This window comes from Pteropus alecto, unplaced genomic scaffold (assembly GCF_000325575.1).
Source record: "Pteropus alecto unplaced genomic scaffold, ASM32557v1 scaffold57, whole genome shotgun sequence".
NCBI classification, from domain to species: domain Eukaryota; kingdom Metazoa; phylum Chordata; class Mammalia; order Chiroptera; family Pteropodidae; genus Pteropus; species Pteropus alecto.
The window spans coordinates 10,181,938-10,200,921 of NW_006442508.1; the positions used below are offsets into that span (position 1 = coordinate 10,181,938).

Below are 18,984 nucleotides of genomic sequence, written 5' to 3' on the forward strand. Positions count from 1 at the left end.
AAATAGGAACCCTCATACACTGCTGATGGGACTGCAAATTGGTATGGCCACTGTGGAAAGCGATATGGAGGTTCCTCAAAAAACTAAGAATTGATCTACCATATGATCCAGCAATCCCTCTACTGAGTATTTACTCCAAAGACTTGAAAACTCATATCTGAAAAGATATTTGCACACCAATGTTCATAGCAAAATTATTCACAGTGGAAGCATCCAAAGTGTCCTACAATAGATGATTGGCTAAAGAAGCTGTGGCACATATATACAATGGAATATTACTCAGCCATAAGAAGACATGAAATACTGCCATTTGCAACAACATGGATGGACCTTGAAATAATCATATTAAGCAAAATAAACCAGACAGAAAAGGTTGAAAATCACATGGTATCATATATGTAGGATATAAACCTAAAAGCAACAAATGAACAGGACAAACAAACAGATTCATGGACATGAACAATGGACTAGTGCTTACCAGAAGGGAGGGGGAAAATAAAAAAATAAAATGTTAAAAAAAATTATGTATATATAGTATGAAAAAGATAAACTGGCATTTAAAAAGAGAAAAATCTTAAAACTTTTTTTGAATTGAATATATTTTTTTGTCTATATTGAAATAGACAATTAGTTGCTTGTATTTACATTGTACAATTCAATGAGGTTTTTTTTTTCAATTATAGTTGGCATACAGTAATATACCAGTTTCAGTTGTATAGCATAGTGATCAGAGATCCACATAACTCACAAAGCGATCACCCCACTAAATCTAGTATCCCTCTTCCCCTTACATATTTATTACAACATTATTAACCATCTTCCGCATGCTATACTCTATATCTCCATGTCTATTCTGCAACTATCCATTTGTACGTTTTAATCTTTGCCTTTTTTTTGTCCTTCCCAAACCCCTATCCCATCTAGTATCCCTCTATTCTCTGAATCTATGAGATTATTTCCACTTTTGTTGTTGTTATTGTTGATTTTGTTCTTTAGATTCCACATGTACATGAAATCATGCGATATATGTCTTTCTCTATCCAGCCCATTTCGTTCCTCTAGGTCCATCAAGGCAATATCTTTTTCCATCCCCTTCCTTTTAGTCTCTGTGTGTCTTTTAATCTCAAATGAGTCTCTTGTAGCATATATAGAGGGTCTCGTTTTCTTAACGATTCAACCACTCTATCTTTTGGTTGGAGCACTTAATTCTTTTCCATTTGAGGTACTTGTTGATAGGAATGTAGTTATTTCCATTCTTTATTCCTGTTTTTGATACATATTTTTTTCTTCTTAAAGAAGTCCCTGCAATATTGGCTTGGTGATGATAAATTCCTTTAGCTTACTTTTGTCTGGGAAGATCTTTGTCCTTCAATTCTAAATGATAGCTTCGCTGGATAAAATATTCTCAATTGTAGATCCTGGGTTTTTTATCATATCGAATATTTTGTGCCAAACCCTTCTGTCCTGCATAGTTTCTTTTGAGAAATCAGCTGCTAGTCTTATGGGTGCTCCCTTGTAGGTAACTAACTGCTTTTGTCTTGCTGCTTTTAAGGTTCTCTCTTTGCATTTAACCTTTGGCATTTTAATTATGATGTGTCTTGGTGTGGGCCTCTTTGGGTTCCTGGTTTTTGGGACTCTCTGAGCTTCCTGGGATTTTATGTCTATTTCCTTCACCAAGTTAGAGAAGTTTTCCATCATTATTTCTTCAAATAGCTTTTCAACGTCTTGTTTTCCTTCAGGTACCCCTATGACAGATATTTTTACCTTTAATAGTGTCCCATAGATTTCTTAAATTATTATTATAGTCTTAGCTTCTTTTTTCTTGCCATTTTGATTGAGTGTCCTTGGCTTTCCCATCCTCTATATAGATCATTTGATCCTCTTCTTTATTCACTTCATTTATTCCATTTAATATACTTCTCATCTCAGATAATGTGTTCTTCATTTCTGACTGGTTCCTTTTTATAATTTCCATTTCCATTTTTATGTTTTTGATCTCTTTGTTGAAGTTCTCTACACTTCCCAAAAGATCATTGAGCATCTTTATAACCAGTGTTTTGAACTCTGCATCTGTTGGACTCCATTATTTCTGGATCTCTGTTCTCTCCTCTCATATGGTTTCTGCTTCTTTGTCTTCTCATTTTGGCTCCCTTTCTGTCTGTTTCTATGTCCTAAGCAAAGCTCCTAAGTCTCCCGGTCTTATTAGTGCGGCTTTGTGTGTTAGGTGTCCAGTGGCACAGTCCTGAGAGGGGTTCAGCTGCAGGCCAAATTTAGCCCAAGCCTGTGCTTCTCCAGGGCCACCTGTTAAGATTCAGAAAGCAACCCATAGATGCTGTGCTTATAGTTGCCTCAAAAGGCCACACCAGAAACCGAGGCCAGCTGCCACCAGTGTGAGTCTAGGCGCTGCTGACTAAGCAAGGACACACCTGGATGTAGCGTGGGTGAAGCCGTGAGTTGGGGAAAGCAGAGTTTCAGGGACTCCTCTGGGCAGAGCGACCTCTGTTATCCAGTTTGATGACTTCTGGCTATGGCAGCTATGGAGGCGCTGTGTCTGCACACTGGGAGGGGGAAGGGATCAAGAGAGAAATAATGGATACTGCCAGCACTTCTGTCCGGGAGAGAGCCTTGCCTCCAGCCCTCACTCCGACAACTCTGTGAACCCCTGTAAGTCCCTGGCGCCTCCCTGAACAGCCGACTGGCACTGGTGCTCAGAACGAGCAAGTCCATCAGCACAAAAGTTTGCTCGCGGACACCTTTTAAGAGGTGTCTGCAGCTGCCTCTGCCACGGGGGCAGCCTCTGTCCCACTCATTGTGGTTTTGATTTTTATTTTCCCTAATGACTAATGATGTTAAGCATCTTTCCATGTGCATATTTTCCATTTGTATACCTTCTTTGGAGGAATTTCTACTGAAATCCTTTGCACGTTTTTTTAATTGGGTTGTCTTTTTGTTGTTGAGTTTTAGGAGTTCTTTATAAATTCTGGTTAGTAATCTGTTTTCATATATATAATTTGCAAATATTTTCTCCTGTGGGTTGTTTTTTCAATCTCTTGATAGTGTCCATTGTTGCACAAAAGTTTAAAACTTCGATGTAGTTCAATTTATCTGTTTTTTTTTTCTTTTGTTGCTTGTGCTTTTGGTTTCATATCTAAGAACTCACTGCTAAATCCAATGTCGTGGACATTTCCCCTTATGTTTTCTTTGAAGAGTTTTTAGTTTTAGTTCTTATATTTACATCTTTGATTCATTTGACTTAATTTTTGTATATAATATGAGTTAGGAGTCCAACTTTATTCTTCTGCATGTGGATATTCAGTTTTCCTAGCACCATTTGTTGAAAAGATTGTCCTTTTTCCATTGAATAGTCTTGGCACCCTATTGAAACTACTTGACTACATGACGAAGTTTTTTCTGGACTCTCTATTCTATTCCATTGGTCTGTACATCTGTCATTATGCCACTACCACATTGTTTTGATTACTGTTACTTGTAGTGAGTTTTGAAATCAAGAAATGTGGGTCCTCCAACTTTGTTCTTCCTTAAGATTGCTTTGGTTTTCAGGACCTATATTGTGTTTCTTTTTATTCATTCTGCCAATTTCTGCCTTTAATTGTAGATTAATTAAATTTATAATTCATTTACAGTTAAAATATGTAATGTAAGTGCCTGACATTAAGCTTTTGAATGGTCAGGCATCTATTTCAAAAGACATCCATCTTGAAAAACATATTGCCAGCTGTATGACACAGCTACTAGCAAAACAACCAAATAAGGAATTAGGCCTCTCCTACTCATGAAGCTCCCTCTTTCAGAAAGCCCTGGGTAACCTAGATAGCTGACTGCTTAAGTGACCCTTCTTCTTCCTGTGCTCAAATTCTAGCTCTTATGCTCTAAATTAGCCAATATTGAATGAACTCTCCAAGTCTAGATACCCCACAATTGGACCCTAATAAGGCAGTCACGAGTTTTCTCCCTCCCCATCTCCCTTGTCCTTCCCTTTCTCTATCTCTATCTCTCTCTCCCCATGACCTGGCTGTGTGGCCCTTAGGCGTGCCATGTATCCTCCAGAACCTGTGAGTAATAAACCTTGTTCCTCAAGTTTTCTTGATAGTTTCTTGCTGAAGACATCCTGCAGTCATAGTAAGAACCACAAGAGCTGCTCCAGCCATAATATATGAATCATAGAGGCTCAAGCATTCCTAGCCAATAGCATCAAAATTAATAGCGTGGGACCAACACAGCAAAGTAATTACTAATAAGGAAGAATTGCTGCCATTTGGCTATTTTCTGTATTTCTTATACACTTTTTGTTCCTCAATTCTTCCATCACTGCTTCTTTTTGTATTTAGTTGATTTTTGTCGTGTACCATTTTGATTTCATTCTTTTTTCCTTTTCTGTATTCTTTTAGTGGTTACCTTAAGGATTAAAATTAATATCTTATAATGACCTACTGTGAATAATGCCAACTTAGTTTCAATAGCATACATCCTGCTTCCTATACATTTCCATGTCTCCCTCTTTATGTTTTTATTGTTATAGACTACATCGTTATATATCGTGTGTCCATTAACATTGATTTATAATTATTGTTTTATACATTTGCCTTATAAATCACATAGGAAAAAGGAGTTAAAAACCAAAAATACAATAATACTAGCTTTTATATTTGCCTATGTAGTTACTTTTACGTGTTATTTCTTCACATGGCTTTGAGTTACTGTCTAGTGCCCTTTAATTTTAGACTGAAGGACTCTCATAGATAATTTTTAGGGCAATTCTAGTAGTAATAAATTCACTTAGCTTTTACCTAGGAAAGTCTTAATTTCTCCTTCATTCTTGCAGCATAGTTTTGCCAGATATAGAATTCTTGCTTGGCAGTTCTTTTTTTCTTGTAGCACTTTAAATATATCAACCCACTGCCTTCTGGCCTCTAAGGTTTCTGATGAGAAATTGGCTCATAGTTTTATTAAGGGTCCCTTGTATGGGACACGTCACTTCTCTCTTACTGATTTCAAGCTTCTGTCTTTCAACAGTTGTTTATGTGTCTTTGTATGGGTCTCTTTGTACTTATCCTACTTAGAGTTCATCGAGCATCTTGGATTTCTAAATTTATATCTTTTATCATAGTTGGGAAGTTTTCAGCCATTGTTTCTTCAAATATTTTTTCTTTTTCTCTTTTTTTTCTGGGATTCCCATGCTACATATGTTGGTTCACTTAATAATGTACCACAGGTCACTTTTATTTTTTTCTTTCTGTTCCTCAGATGTAATAACTTCAATTGTCCTACCTTCAAATATTCTGATTCTTTCTTCTGCTTTCTTCATATCTGCTTTTGAAGCCCTCTACTGTATGTTTTACTTTAATTATCTTACTTTTTACTTTCAGAATACCTTTTTGGTTCATTTTATAATTTCTCTTCATTGCTATTACCATTTTTTCCCATCTTTAACCCCCTCCCCACTTCCACCCCTGACCTATGGATGTTGCCATTTTCCCTTAAGAACTGGATCTTTGAAGGCAGGGTGTCTCCTCCCACACACACAAGGCCCGCCCCAGGGGCCCAGTGCCCCAGGCCCAGCACACCGGGGTATGGTCCATGGCTCCACCTGGGGTGCCAACCCAGGACCTTCTGCGTGTAAAGATCTTGAAAAACATATTGCCAGCTGTATGACACAGCTACTAGCAAAACAACCAAATAAGGAATTAGGCCTCTCCTACTCATGAAGCTCCCTCTTTCAGAAAGCCCTGGGTAACCTAGATAGCTGACTGCTTAAGTGACCCTTCTTCTTCCTGTGCTCAAATTCTAGCTCTTATGCTCTAAATTAGCCAATATTGAATGAACTCTCAAAGTCTAGATACCCCACAATTGGATCCTAATAAGGCAGTCACGAGTTTTCTCCCTCCCCATCTCCCTTGTCCTTCCCTTTCTCTATCTCTATCTCTCTCTCCCCATGACCTGGCTGTGTGGCCCTTAGGCGTGCCATGTATCCTCCAGAACCTGTGAGTAATAAACCTTGTTCCTCAAGTTTTCGTGATAGTTTCTTGCTGAAGACATCCTGCAGTCATAGTAAGAACCACAAGAGCTGCTCCAGCCATAATATATGAATCATAGAGGCTCAAGCATTCCTAGCCAATAGCATCAAAATTAATAGCGTGGGACCAACACAGCAAAGTAATTACTAATAAGGAAGAATTGCTGCCATTTGGCTATTTTCTGTATTTCTTATACGCTTTTTGTTCCTCAATTCTTCCATCACTGCTTCTTTTTGTATTTAGTTGATTTTTGTAGTGTACCATTTTGATTTCATTCTTTTTTCCTTTTCTGTATTCTTTTAGTGGTTACCTTAAGGATTAAAATTAATATCTTATAATGACCTACTGTGAATAATGCCAACTTAGTTTCAATAGCATACATCCTGCTTCCTATACATTTCCATGTCTCCCTCTTTATGTTTTTATTGTTATAGACTACATCGTTATATATCGTGTGTCCATTAACATTGATTTATAATTATTGTTTTATACATTTGCCTTATAAATCACATAGGAAAAAGGAGTTAAAAACCAAAAATACAATAATACTAGCTTTTATATTTGCCTATGTAGTTACTTTTACGTGTTATTTCTTCACATGGCTTTGAGTTACTGTCTAGTGCCCTTTAATTTTAGACTGAAGGACTCTCATAGATAATTTTTAGGGCAATTCTAGTAGTAATAAATTCACTTAGCTTTTACCTAGGAAAGTCTTAATTTCTCCTTCATTCTTGCAGCATAGTTTTGCCAGATATAGAATTCTTGCTTGGCAGTTCTTTTTTTCTTGTAGCACTTTAAATATATCAACCCACTGCCTTCTGGCCTCTAAGGTTTCTGATGAGAAATTGGCTCATAGTTTTATTAAGGGTCCCTTGTATGGGACACGTCACTTCTCTCTTACTGATTTCAAGCTTCTGTCTTTCAACAGTTGTTTATGTGTCTTTGTATGGGTCTCTTTGTACTTATCCTACTTAGAGTTCATCGAGCATCTTGGATTTCTAAATTTATATCTTTTATCATAGTTGGGAAGTTTTCAGCCATTGTTTCTTCAAATATTTTTTCTTTTTCTCTTTTTTTTCTGGGATTCCCATGCTACATATGTTGGTTCACTTAATAATGTACCACAGGTCACTTTTATTTTTTTCTTTCTGTTCCTCAGATGTAATAACTTCAATTGTCCTACCTTCAAATATTCTGATTCTTTCTTCTGCTTTCTTCATATCTGCTTTTGAAGCCCTCTACTGTATGTTTTACTTTAATTATCTTACTTTTTACTTTCAGAATACCTTTTTGGTTCATTTTATAATTTCTCTTCATTGCTATTACCATTTTTTCCCATCTTTAATCCCCTCCCCACTTCCACCCCTGACCTATGGATGTTGCCATTTTCCCTTAAGAACTGGATCTTTGAAGGCAGGGTGTCTCCTCCCACATGCTCACGGCATGCACCCAAGGCCTGACGCACCTGGGGCCTGGCGCACCCAGGGTATGGTCTGTGGCTCCATCTACGATGCAAACCCAGGACCTACTGTGTGTAAAACAGACATGCTAACCACTACACTATGGAGCCACCTCCCACTATTACCATTTTGTTCATACAATATTTTCCTGTCTTTGCCCATGTCTACCTTTAGCTCTTTGAACATCTTTAACTCAGTTGTCTTAAAGTCTTTGTCTAGCAAATCTGACATCTGGGCTTCCTTGGGTATATTTTGTATTGATTTATTTTGTTCCTTTGAATGGCCATACTTTTCTGTTTCTTTGTATGCCTTGTGATTTTTTTATTGAAAATCAAACATTTGATTCATATAACGTGATAACTCCGGAAATCAGATTCTTCTCCTCCCCATGTATGTTTTATTATTACTGTAGAATGTCTCTGTGCCAGGGATCAGCCTGAGGTGAAAGAATAAAGTGTTTTCTTTTCTGAGCCTTCATCTCTCCCAAGGCTTTCTAAATTCTCCCATATATATGGTTGTTTTTTAATGTCTCTAAAATATAAATGTGGCTCCTTTAAATACCCTGGAAGCCACCTGAACCAGTGAGGGTTGACACAATGATGATCAGACTCTGTGCCTGTACCTCTACATTCAGAAGCAGCAATCCACAGTCAGAACACAGAACCTTGATATTTGAGGACAAAGTGTTTATTGCCCACCCTGCTCCAGCAATCTTTACCAGAAACACAGGTTGCTGTCCACTACTTGCCATGAAGCGGGGCGGCGGGCAGGGGGCGGGGGGCGGAAGAGGGATTGAGGAATGAATAGCTGTTACCATAACTGAGGACTGAAATCAACCAGTACCAAATGCCAGCTTTATACTAGAAGCCGCAAATGTTAAAATAGACTCCAGAGTTCCAAATCTGTCACTTCAGAGTTTCAGCCAGTATGACCATTGTCTAGATAAAGAGATGGATCTCTGGAGTTTTATACTCTGCCATCTTTCATGACATCAAACTGGTCAGTTTTTATTTGAAAGTTCCTCCAATTTGGGTTTCACTGATATATTCTTATGATTAGATTGAGGTTATGCATTATGGAAAAGGATACCACAGAGGTGATATGTCATCCTCAGCACATCATATCTGGAGTTACTTGATGTCAACATGTATTATTTGTGATGTTGGTCACTTCCCCAAGATGGGATCCACCAAAACTCTACATTGAAACTTACTATTTCCATCTTTATAATTATTAAATACTTTGGGGGAAGATCTTTTGAGATTATGCAAATACCCTGTTTCTATTTAAAATTTCACCCACTCATTTTAGCATCTATCAGCAGATCTTGCCATTAGGGATTATTGCTGTGGTGTCCTGATAGTGACTCTCTGTTTTCCTCATTCTGTATACACTTATTAATTGGAATTCTTCAGTGAGCATGAAGTGTTTCTTCCTCTGAATTTGTTTACGTTTTCAGTTAGTTATTTATATCATTATGGGCTCATGGATATCTGTTGTTCAAGTCGTTCCATCACCGGCCGTCGTGAAGTCTTTTAGTTTGGCCATTACACCTCAAAAAATATATTTATTTATTTATTTATCTATCTATTTGTTTGTTTATTTATTTATTTATTTATATTTTTTAACATTTCATTATTTTTTATTTTTTTCCCTTTCTCCCTCCCCTCTCCCCTCTGGTAACCACTAGTCCAATGTCCATGTCCACGAATTTGCAACGACATGGATGGACCTTGAAATAACCATACTAAGTGAAATAAGCCAGACAGAAAAGGTTGAAAATCACATGATATAACTTATATGTGGGATAGAAGCAACAAATGAACAGAGCAAACAAAAAAAAAATTCTAATTTGAAAACATTTATCTGTAAAGATAGATTCACCCCGACGTTCAATGCAGCATTATTCACAGTGGCCAAGACATTGAAACAGCCAAAGTGCCCTTTGATAGATAATTGGATAAAGAAGATGTGGCATATATGTACAAGGAATAATACTCAGCCATAAGAAAAGATGAAATACTGACATTTGTGACAACATGGACGGATCTCGAGATTATCATGCTAAGTGAAATAATCAGACAGAAAAAGTTGAAAACCATATGATTTCACTCATATGTAGAATATAAAACTGAAAACAACAAACAAGACAAACAGAGACTCATGGACATGGACAACAGTTTAGTGGTTACCAGAGGGAAGAGGGGGAGGGGGAAAGTAGAAAAGGGTAAAGGGGGTAAAATATATGTTGATAGAAGGAAATTTAACTTTGTATTGTAAACATACAATGCAATACACATACGATGTATTATTGAATTATACACTTGAAACCTGTATAGTTTTATTAACCAATGTCACTCCAATAAATTTAATAAAATAAAAATAATAAAATAAAATCTAAAAAAATCTTTTTAACACTTCTTTACTTGCTGGCACCATACAATGCTCCAGACTCATGCTGTAATTTCTCAACGCACACTGTGGAATAAAGCAGTTTTCCGAGGAACACTGATTCCATTTTTACGTGCTCATTGCTACTAGAGTATTGCTACTTCTAACCCAATTCACTGTTTTTTGTTTTTTGTTTAATTCATGTTAAAACAATTCCAGTGACCAATCCCATTTGTTCAGGATATAGTATTTTTTTTCTAAGTTGATGGACTTAATTTGCTAATATTTTGTTTAAAATTTTGTGCCTACATTCATGAGATCTTTTTCTACAGCATAGTTTTTGCAACTTCTTTGCCTGGTTTTTATAGCAGGAAAAGTTGAGAAATATTCGAATTTCTGAAAGAATTTATGATTGGTAATTAATTATTAAATAATAGCAATCTTTAACAGACATCTTGCTTCAAGGAAATCATGGCCCTCTTTTTATTGGCCATTTATTGACCTTTGGGGGGAGATACTTTGAGATTATGCAAATACCCTGTTTCTATTTAAAATAGAAATTCATATGTAATTTGATGAAGGTCTATGATACATTATTGGATAGTTTTTAATTTAAGCAAAGGCAAAAAAAAAATCAGGAAAAAATTCCATCTTCTAGAAAGTGAGTTAGTTTTAAAGTTTACTAAAAATTAGTTTTGTTCTTTTTTTAATCCATTCTGTAGACAAAATAGATCTTTTTCACTGTTTAATTGTTACAATACTTGTTCATTCCAAAACTCATAAATTACCCAATGAATCACTGTACCTATATGTTTCAATAGCTCTCATATCTTCATCATCAAATTCATCTTCAGCTTCCTTCAACTGTGCAAGAGTCATCTTTTCATATGGTTTAACTAAAACAAAATAAATTGTAAATAATCGAATTGTTTAAAAACTAATTTTAATTTATAGTCAGATATCTAGAAAAAACAATACAGTAGCTAAATGGAGATCAAGAATGTCTTTAATGTTGTAGTTTCTGCAATATGATGTGACTGCCTCAGGTTTGTTTAAAGTGTTATTACTCTCTCAGAGTTCACATAACTACCAGGCTACATTTAAAAGCAGATGTGAAAATCTGTTAGACCCCATAAATTTCCCAAGTACCTGGAAATCTTGACAAATAATACATACTATGTAGAATGATCAAAATAGGAAGTAACCACAAGGTAGAGGGGAAAAAAGCTCACTGGGTCAGATACCAGGACATTTCAGCTCTGTTACTAACCAGCATGTGACTTTGAGCATATGAATTAGGAATTTGAAAAGTATGGGTGGGACTTATATTAAATAATCTTGAATGCCTTCTCTTGCTCTAAGTTCATGAAATACACTATCACTATCTTAACTGTATTATCCCCTTCACCCAGCCCACCAAACACACAACTATACCCATTGCTTCTTTCTGTAAATGTAAAACCATTTCTTCAATTTCATCTTTTGGTTCTTCTTTTGGAGGAAGAATGCCAAAATCTCTTAAAATTTCATTCCATTCTGTATCTTCATTTGGGTCCTATAAAAAATTAGAAAACCTATTAACATAGTTGCGCATTTTAAAATGTATGTGTAAAATTGACATGTAGCATTTCCAACTATGCAATTGTTCATGAATTCTACAATAACTAGATAACTAGTTTTAACAAATAGAGCAAAGTGGCCTTTTTTCCCATTTCCCAGAACTAATGCGACTACATACTTTGATAAACAGAATACATCCTCTATCCTCAAAGTTTCACTGAAATGTTCAATAAAGAAAAAATTTAGAACACATATCAAATATTAATGAAGTAAATTTCTAAGTCGTGAAAAATTCCCTTATGACTGTAACAGGCAAAACCAATTCACATCATGAACAAATACAGTTTTGTTTTTATCTCTACATAAGCATTCAAGACCTCCAGGTGAACTTCCTTCTCTTTTCAGCTATATAGCTTCATAGGACTGTACTCCTGGATTAAACCTTAGAAGAGGCTAGCAATCTTTTCATAGTTCAATTTGTGTCTAATCACAATTTCTTTCTATGAAAGATAGCCTTATTTTCTTTGTTACTCAGGCTTTGATATTTTACTTGCTGCTTTTCCAAAAGTTGTCTGTCATAAATTAACTATTGTTTTTCTAGTCTACTGTCCATTTTCTCTGCTGTTGCCAGAGGAAGGAAGAACTTAATTGTATACATGAGTGAATACTGTGGCAAAGTATAAGATGGTCTTGAATGACCTCCTTCTGATATTCACATCTTTGCATAATCCCTTCTCATTGATTATGGGTGAGAACTGTGACATGCTTTTAACCAGTAGAATATGGCAAAGGTGAGAGAATACCATTTCTGTGATTGAACGCCATAAGGTTGTAATTTCCATCTTACTAGCACTCTCTCTCATTTGCTGGGTTTGATTAAGCAAGCTGCCATATTGTGAGGTGCTCTATGAAGAGAACTATGTGACAAGGAAAATATAGCCAACAATTATCTAGGAACTGAGGCCCTCAGTCAAATAGCCCTAAATAACTGAATTATGCTAACATATTTATGAACTGAATTATGCCAACCATATTTATGAACTTAGAAATGTATCCTTCTCCTGTTATACCTTCAAATGAGATCCCAGCTCTGGATGACATATTACAACTTTGTGGGAGACTCTGAAGCAGAGAGCCCAGCTAAGCAATGCCTAGATCCTTGACCCATTAAAAACTCTGAGGTAATAAAAGTGTTGTCTTAAGCCACGAGGTTTGTGGTATTTTGTTATGCAATGATGAATAACTAATGGAAGTATCATCTTATTTCTCCTCTTCATTCTCTTCTTTGGACAAAGTGTTGTTTTTCTGTCCCTGTTGGGTCTTTTACTGGTTTGTCTATCCATGAAATCCTCCAATCTCCATTCTTTCTATGTATTATAACAATAAAATATCACCATTATCAGAGGTTCTGCACTTAGTAATGGCAGACTTGATAATTTGGACCAAGCCTCTTGCTGAGAACAGCTAGTAAAACTGGATAAAATAGATGAAAACCAATGTGAGGCATTGAAGAATCAACAAGGCAGTGAAAAAAAAATTATGAAGAGAAGATCCTAGATAAAAAGGAGACCCAGAGAGTGAGGCTCTAAGTTTTAATCCATTCTCCTAGGATCTACTGCCAATTCTGGAAGAGACCAAGAGGCTAAGAAATTGAATAAAAGTCCACAAATTTGAGCACAGTGACCAAAGACAGTAACTAGAAGATCATCGTATATTTGGAATTTAAGAAAAATCTTCTAAATAACCCATGGGTCAAAGAAGAAATCACAATGGGAATTAAAAATTGAATGACATTATGAATTATTAGAAATTGAATGACAACAATAAAGCCACATATCAAAGATATATGGGCTACAACTAAACAATTCATAAAAGGAATTTTATACCCCTAATTTAACATATTAGAAAATGAAAAAGGCTTCAAAATTAAAACATAAGCCTCCAACTTAAAAAATTGGGAAAAGAAGATCAAAATAAGCCAAAGGTAGAGATAAGGAAATAACAAAGGTGAAAGTATAAATTAATGAAACAAAAAACGAATATATAATAGAGAAGATTAACAATGACAAAAATTGGTTTAGTGAAGACTAATAAAATTGGTAAACACCTGCCAAAGCTGATCCAAAAAAAAGTGAGAAGGCACAAATAACCAATATTAGAAATGACAAAGAAGAACTCATGACAGATAATACAAACTTTTAAAAGGAGGGTCCTCACTATTATATTTTTCTCATCTTTTTTTCTCTTTAAGGTAGAAGTTCAGACCATTGTCTAAAATATTTCTTTTCTAAAATAACTCCTAAAGCTATACATTTTTCTTTAACAAATTCTTTAGCTGCATCCTACAAATTTTAATATGCTGTATTTTTATTATCATTTAATTAAAAATATTTCTATTTTCACATGCTGCTTTTTACTGAACTTTTTATTATTCGGAAGAATACTCTTTAATTTTCAAATAATTTGAGCTTTTCCAGTTTAATTGTTTGGTCAAAAAATATTCTTTAAGATTTCAATTTTAAAAATATATTGGCTTGTTTTATGACCCAGCATATGGTGTAACCTACTGAATGTTCCATGTGTGCTTTAAAAGAATCTGTATTCTGCCACCAATGGGTACATTTCTCTTCAAATCAATGGATGGTTGATAGATTTGTTTATATCTTCTACTTTGTTAGAAATTTTTGTATCTTGTTATTCCATCAAGTATTAGAGGAGGGGTGTTAAAATCTGAAATTATGATTATGAATTTGCCTATTTCTCCCTTGAATTCTGTCAGTTTTTGCTTTGTGTTTGAAGCTGCATTATTATGCAAATACAGTAATATTTGTGATTTCTTCCTTATGAATTTCTCCTATCATTTTAAATGTCTCTTTTTATTTCTAGTAGTAATTTTCATCTTGATGTATATTTAATTTGATACTAATATAGTTTCTCTAGTTTATTCCTAGCTACCATTTAAATAACACCTTTTCAATCCTTTTATTTTCAACCCATCTGTAAATGGCAAAGTGTTTCACTTTTATCATTATGTAGTTGCATCTTGCTTTTTTTTAATCTGTTCTGACAATGTCTACTTATTAATTGAAGTGTTTAGAACATTTACATTTAATCTAATTATTAATATTAGATTTAGAACTACTATTTTCTGGGTTGTTTTTATTAATTTCATTTACTTTTTTGTTTTTCTGTTCCCTTCTCACCTTCTTTTGGTTAATTAAATATTTTTTAGAATTCCATTTTTTTTTTTTTGCAATTGGCTTTTTAAGTATATATCATTGCATTAATATTTTAATGCTTATTCTAGAAATTACAATGGGTATCTTTAACTTATTTCAGTCTACCTAGATTTAATAGTCTACTATTTTATATAAAATATGGGAATCTTGCCTAGTATGTGATCATGCATCACTTAACAACAAGATATGTTCTGAAAAATGTGTCACTAGGTGATTTCATCACTGTGCGAACATCACAGAGTATACTAACACAGACTTAGATGGTATAGTCTACTACACACCTAGGCTGTAGGTATATCCTATTGCTACTAGGCTACAAACCTGTATAGCATATCCCTATACTGAATACTGTATGCAGTTGTAACACAATAGTAAGTATTTGTGTATCTAAACAAAAAAAGTTACAGAAAAAATATGGTATAAAAGATTTTTTAAAATGTATAAAATACTATTATACAGTAAAAAATAGTACCTATATAGGGCACTTATCATGAATGGAGCTTGCAGGACTGGAAGTTCTGAGTAAGTAAGGGAGTTGTGAGTGAATATGAAGGCCTAGTACATTACTGAACACTACTGTAGACTTCATAAACACTGTCTCACAAAGTCCCCCTCTGCTTCTTTCCAACAGGGTCAGAAATAGAGCACTAAAGCTCTCAGTGCTGATTCATGAACAGGGATGTGGGCAGGATCAACTGGAAATAGTGAGGAGAAACTGGCTGAGTAAGGTGTAAATTAACATAATAGTGACTGTCGAGAGAGGAGAGAGTGAATAGTGGCTTGAGGAATAGCAGGAATAAGAAATCAAGATGGAGAGATAAAGGAACACAGGGGTTATTATGGCAGTGTAGTTTTGGCTATTGCATATTGGAGCAGTGGTCAAATTAAGGAACTCTGTGGTATTTGTAAAAAAAGAAAAAAGAAAAAAAGAGGGTGTTTAAATTAACATAGAGAAGGTGTAGAACTGAGGACTCAGTATTTCATCTTTGGAAATTTGTTTTTGGTTCCATTGATTCCATCTGGCACAAAGGGTTCTTTCTGGCATTGATTGAATTGTTGGAAGAAATAAAACTTACATATGCTTTATATCATAACAATCTGAAAATATTTCCAAAGTATAGGCACAGGTCGGCTCCATTTTACCACAGAAGTGGCAGTGGCACTTAATACTTAAGGTAGCTCCTATGGTCCTGTGTCCTTGTACAGGATCTTAGTTCCTCAACAAAGAATTTATAGCAGTGTACTCTTAAGACACAGGTCAGTGGCTGACTGATTGGGATGTAACTGCACACTCAAAATCGAGCTGCTATGAGTGGGACTCTGTTGCCAAGCCCCACAGATATTGCTCCCATCAGAGAAAATAAATTTCTTCTGAACCATATATATTTCCATTTCTTACAGGGATTTCAGCTCAATTATAATCTCATGGAACCACCATTGTATATGCAGTCCATCGTTGACTGAAAAGTCATATTTTTATCTTTTTTTAAATTTATTTTTCTTCTTCTTAAAGATGAAATGTCTCTCTAACATTTCATATAATACTGGGAATGGTGATGAACTCTAGCTTTTTCTTGTCTGGGAATCTATCTGTCCTTCAATTCTAAATGATAGCTTTGCTGGGTAAAATAATCTTGGTTGTAGGTCCTTGCATTTCATCACTTTGAATATTTCATGCCAATCCTTTCTGGCCTGAAAAGTTTCGTTGAGAAATCAGCTGACACTCTTATTGGAGGTCCCTTGTAGTAACTAATTGCTTTTCTATTACTCCTTTTAAGACTCTGTCTTTATCTTTAACCTTTGGCATTTTAATTTTTGCCTTGGTGAGACTCTTTGGGTTCATCCAATTTGGGACTCTCTGCACTTCCTGGGGTTGTATGTATTTTCTTCACCAGGTAAGGGAAGTTTTCAGTCATTATTTCTTAACATAAATTTTCAATTCCTTGCTCTCTCTCTACTCCTTCTGGTATCCCTGTGATGCAAATGTTGGAACCTCTGATGTTGTCCCACAGGCCACTTAAACTATGCTTTTTTTTTTTTGGATTCTTTTTCCTCGTTGCTGTTCTGATTGGATGTTTTCTGCAACCTTATCTTCCTTATCTTCCAAATTTCCTTATCTTCCAAATCTCTGATTTGATCCTCTGCTTAATCTAATCTACTGCTGATTTCCTCTAATACATTCTTCATTTCAATTATTGTATTCTTCATTTCTGACTAGTTCTTTTTATGTTTTCTATCTACATTTTTATGTTTTTATCTCTTTGTTAAAGTTATCACTGAGTTCATCTACTCTTCCCATAAGTTAATTGAGCATCTTTATAATTAGTGTTTTGAATTCTGCCTCTGATAGATTGCTCATCTCCATTTGTTTGGTTCTTTTTCTGGAGCTTTGTTCTGTTCTTTCATTTGGACATGTTTACTTGTCTCCCCATTTTGGCTGCCTCCTTTTGTATTAGATAGGACTATGTATTAGATAGGACTGCTGTGTCCCCCAGTCTCAATAGAATGGCCTTATGTAGGGCCACTACGGGGCCAAGGGTCACAGTTTTCATAGTCACCTGAAACCGGTGCTCCAAGCATGTCCCTTGTATAGGTTGTGTGTAGTTGAGCCTTGGTTGCTGTTTGCATGTCAATATGAGAGATTGCCTCATCGGGCTGATTGATTCTGAGGACTGGCTGGTGACTACAGTGGAAGAGCTGTGGTGCAGGGGCTTACCCTACAGAGCAAGATTCATTTTAGCAAGGCTCTGGTGCCTGCCTAGTCTGCCCTTTGGGTGTGCTGTCCTCAGATGTGGCCCCAGATAGTGCTCTGGCTCGGTCCGAAGCTGGCCACCAGGCATGCCAGACCAACAGCCTCCTGGGAAGGGACCTGCAAGAAGCCAAGTTAAGCTGCAGACTGTGCCCTGCTTGGGGCCATGTGGCACGAGTCACCAAGCAATTTGCAGATGGCCATCACCTGTGCTGGGTCTTAGGTACCTTGAAAAGCCGAGACATGGGGGCTTGGGGCTGCTCAACAAGAGGTATGGGGCATTCCGAGGCCAGATGCTGTTTGTTTAGGTTTTGTAAATCTTCGAGAGATTTTAGGGAAGTCCACATTATGAGCCAAGACAGGCCGTTTATATGGAAAAGCCACTAGAAGTGGCTTGGGTAGGCCTTTCATTTGGGTGGGGCAGGGTCTCAGGGAATCACCAGGGTGGGGTAACCAGTGTTAGGCAGGTTGATGGAGACTCAGACATGGCAGCCACCTGTGTCTCCAGGCTGGGAGAGGGAAGGGCTCAGTGGATTCTGCCAGCACTTCTGTCTGAGAAAAAGCTGCCCCTCCAGCCCTTGCCCTGAAGCCAAACAATTTAGTTCCTCTCCATATATCCCTGGCGCCTTTCAAGCTGGAGATAGGTGGGAATGAGTCCATCAGCAAGTAAATCTGCACATGGGCTCTTTAAGAGAAATGCCCTGAACTCCAGCCACCTTCTGTCTCACTTAGCCACAATATCCACTGGATTTCAAAGCCAGAAACTATGGGGACTTCTCTTCCAGGCACTGGAACCCTGAGCTGAGGAGCCTGATGTGGAGCTGGGACCACTTGCTCCACTGGGGAGACCTCTCCTGCTAAGATATTCTTCCTGAATTTTACTGCCACATGTGTGTACGGGGACCAGCACATTCTGAATCTCTGCCTCTCTGACTGGTCTCGAGGTAGCTTCTGTATATTTTAGTTGTAGGACTTTTGTTCAGCTAGACTTAAGGCAATTTTCAATGATAGTTGTTCTGTAGATAAGTTGTAATTTTGATGTGGCTGTGAGAGGAGGCAAGCACAGCATTTACCTACTCTGCCATCTGGACTAGAAAAACTCTCATTGTGGTTTTGATTTACAGTTCTCTAATGATTAATGATTTTGAGCATTTTTTTTTCATGAATAGTTATTTATTTAAAATAAACGGAAAAATTGAAATTCAAACTTCATTTTAACATTATTTTATGGTTCCATATTTAGTGTGCCTTTCATTTTTTTTTTCAATTGATTTTTTTTATTAATTTTCGGGGGTAACATTGGTTAATACAATTATATAATTTTAAGGTGTACATTATAATTTGACATCTATATGTTCTATTGTGTGATTACCACCCAAAGTCCAGTTTCCTTCAGCTACCATATATTTGATCCCCTTTACCCACTTCACCCTCCCCCTACCTCCCTATATTTGACCTCCTTTACCCTGACTACCTCTCCCCTCCTCCCCTACCTCTTACCCTCTGGCAATCACTAGTCCCTTGTCCATTGTCCCTTGTCCCTCTCATTT

The 18,984-nt window shown here is 36.3% G+C and overlaps 1 protein-coding gene across 1 annotated transcript in view; it reads right to left on the bottom strand.

Moving 5' to 3' along the window:
* The window catches only part of LOC102887453 (phosducin-like protein 2), a 75,736-nt gene that overhangs the window by 13,704 nt on the left and 43,048 nt on the right, over positions 1–18,984 (bottom strand). The window contains exons 9-10 of the mRNA XM_015597491.1: positions 11,321–11,441; positions 10,692–10,782 (exon numbers count right to left, since the gene is read on the bottom strand). Coding sequence (XP_015452977.1) covers positions 10,692–10,782; positions 11,321–11,441 — 212 coding nt within the window. The remainder of the gene's footprint in view (positions 1–10,691; positions 10,783–11,320; positions 11,442–18,984) is intronic.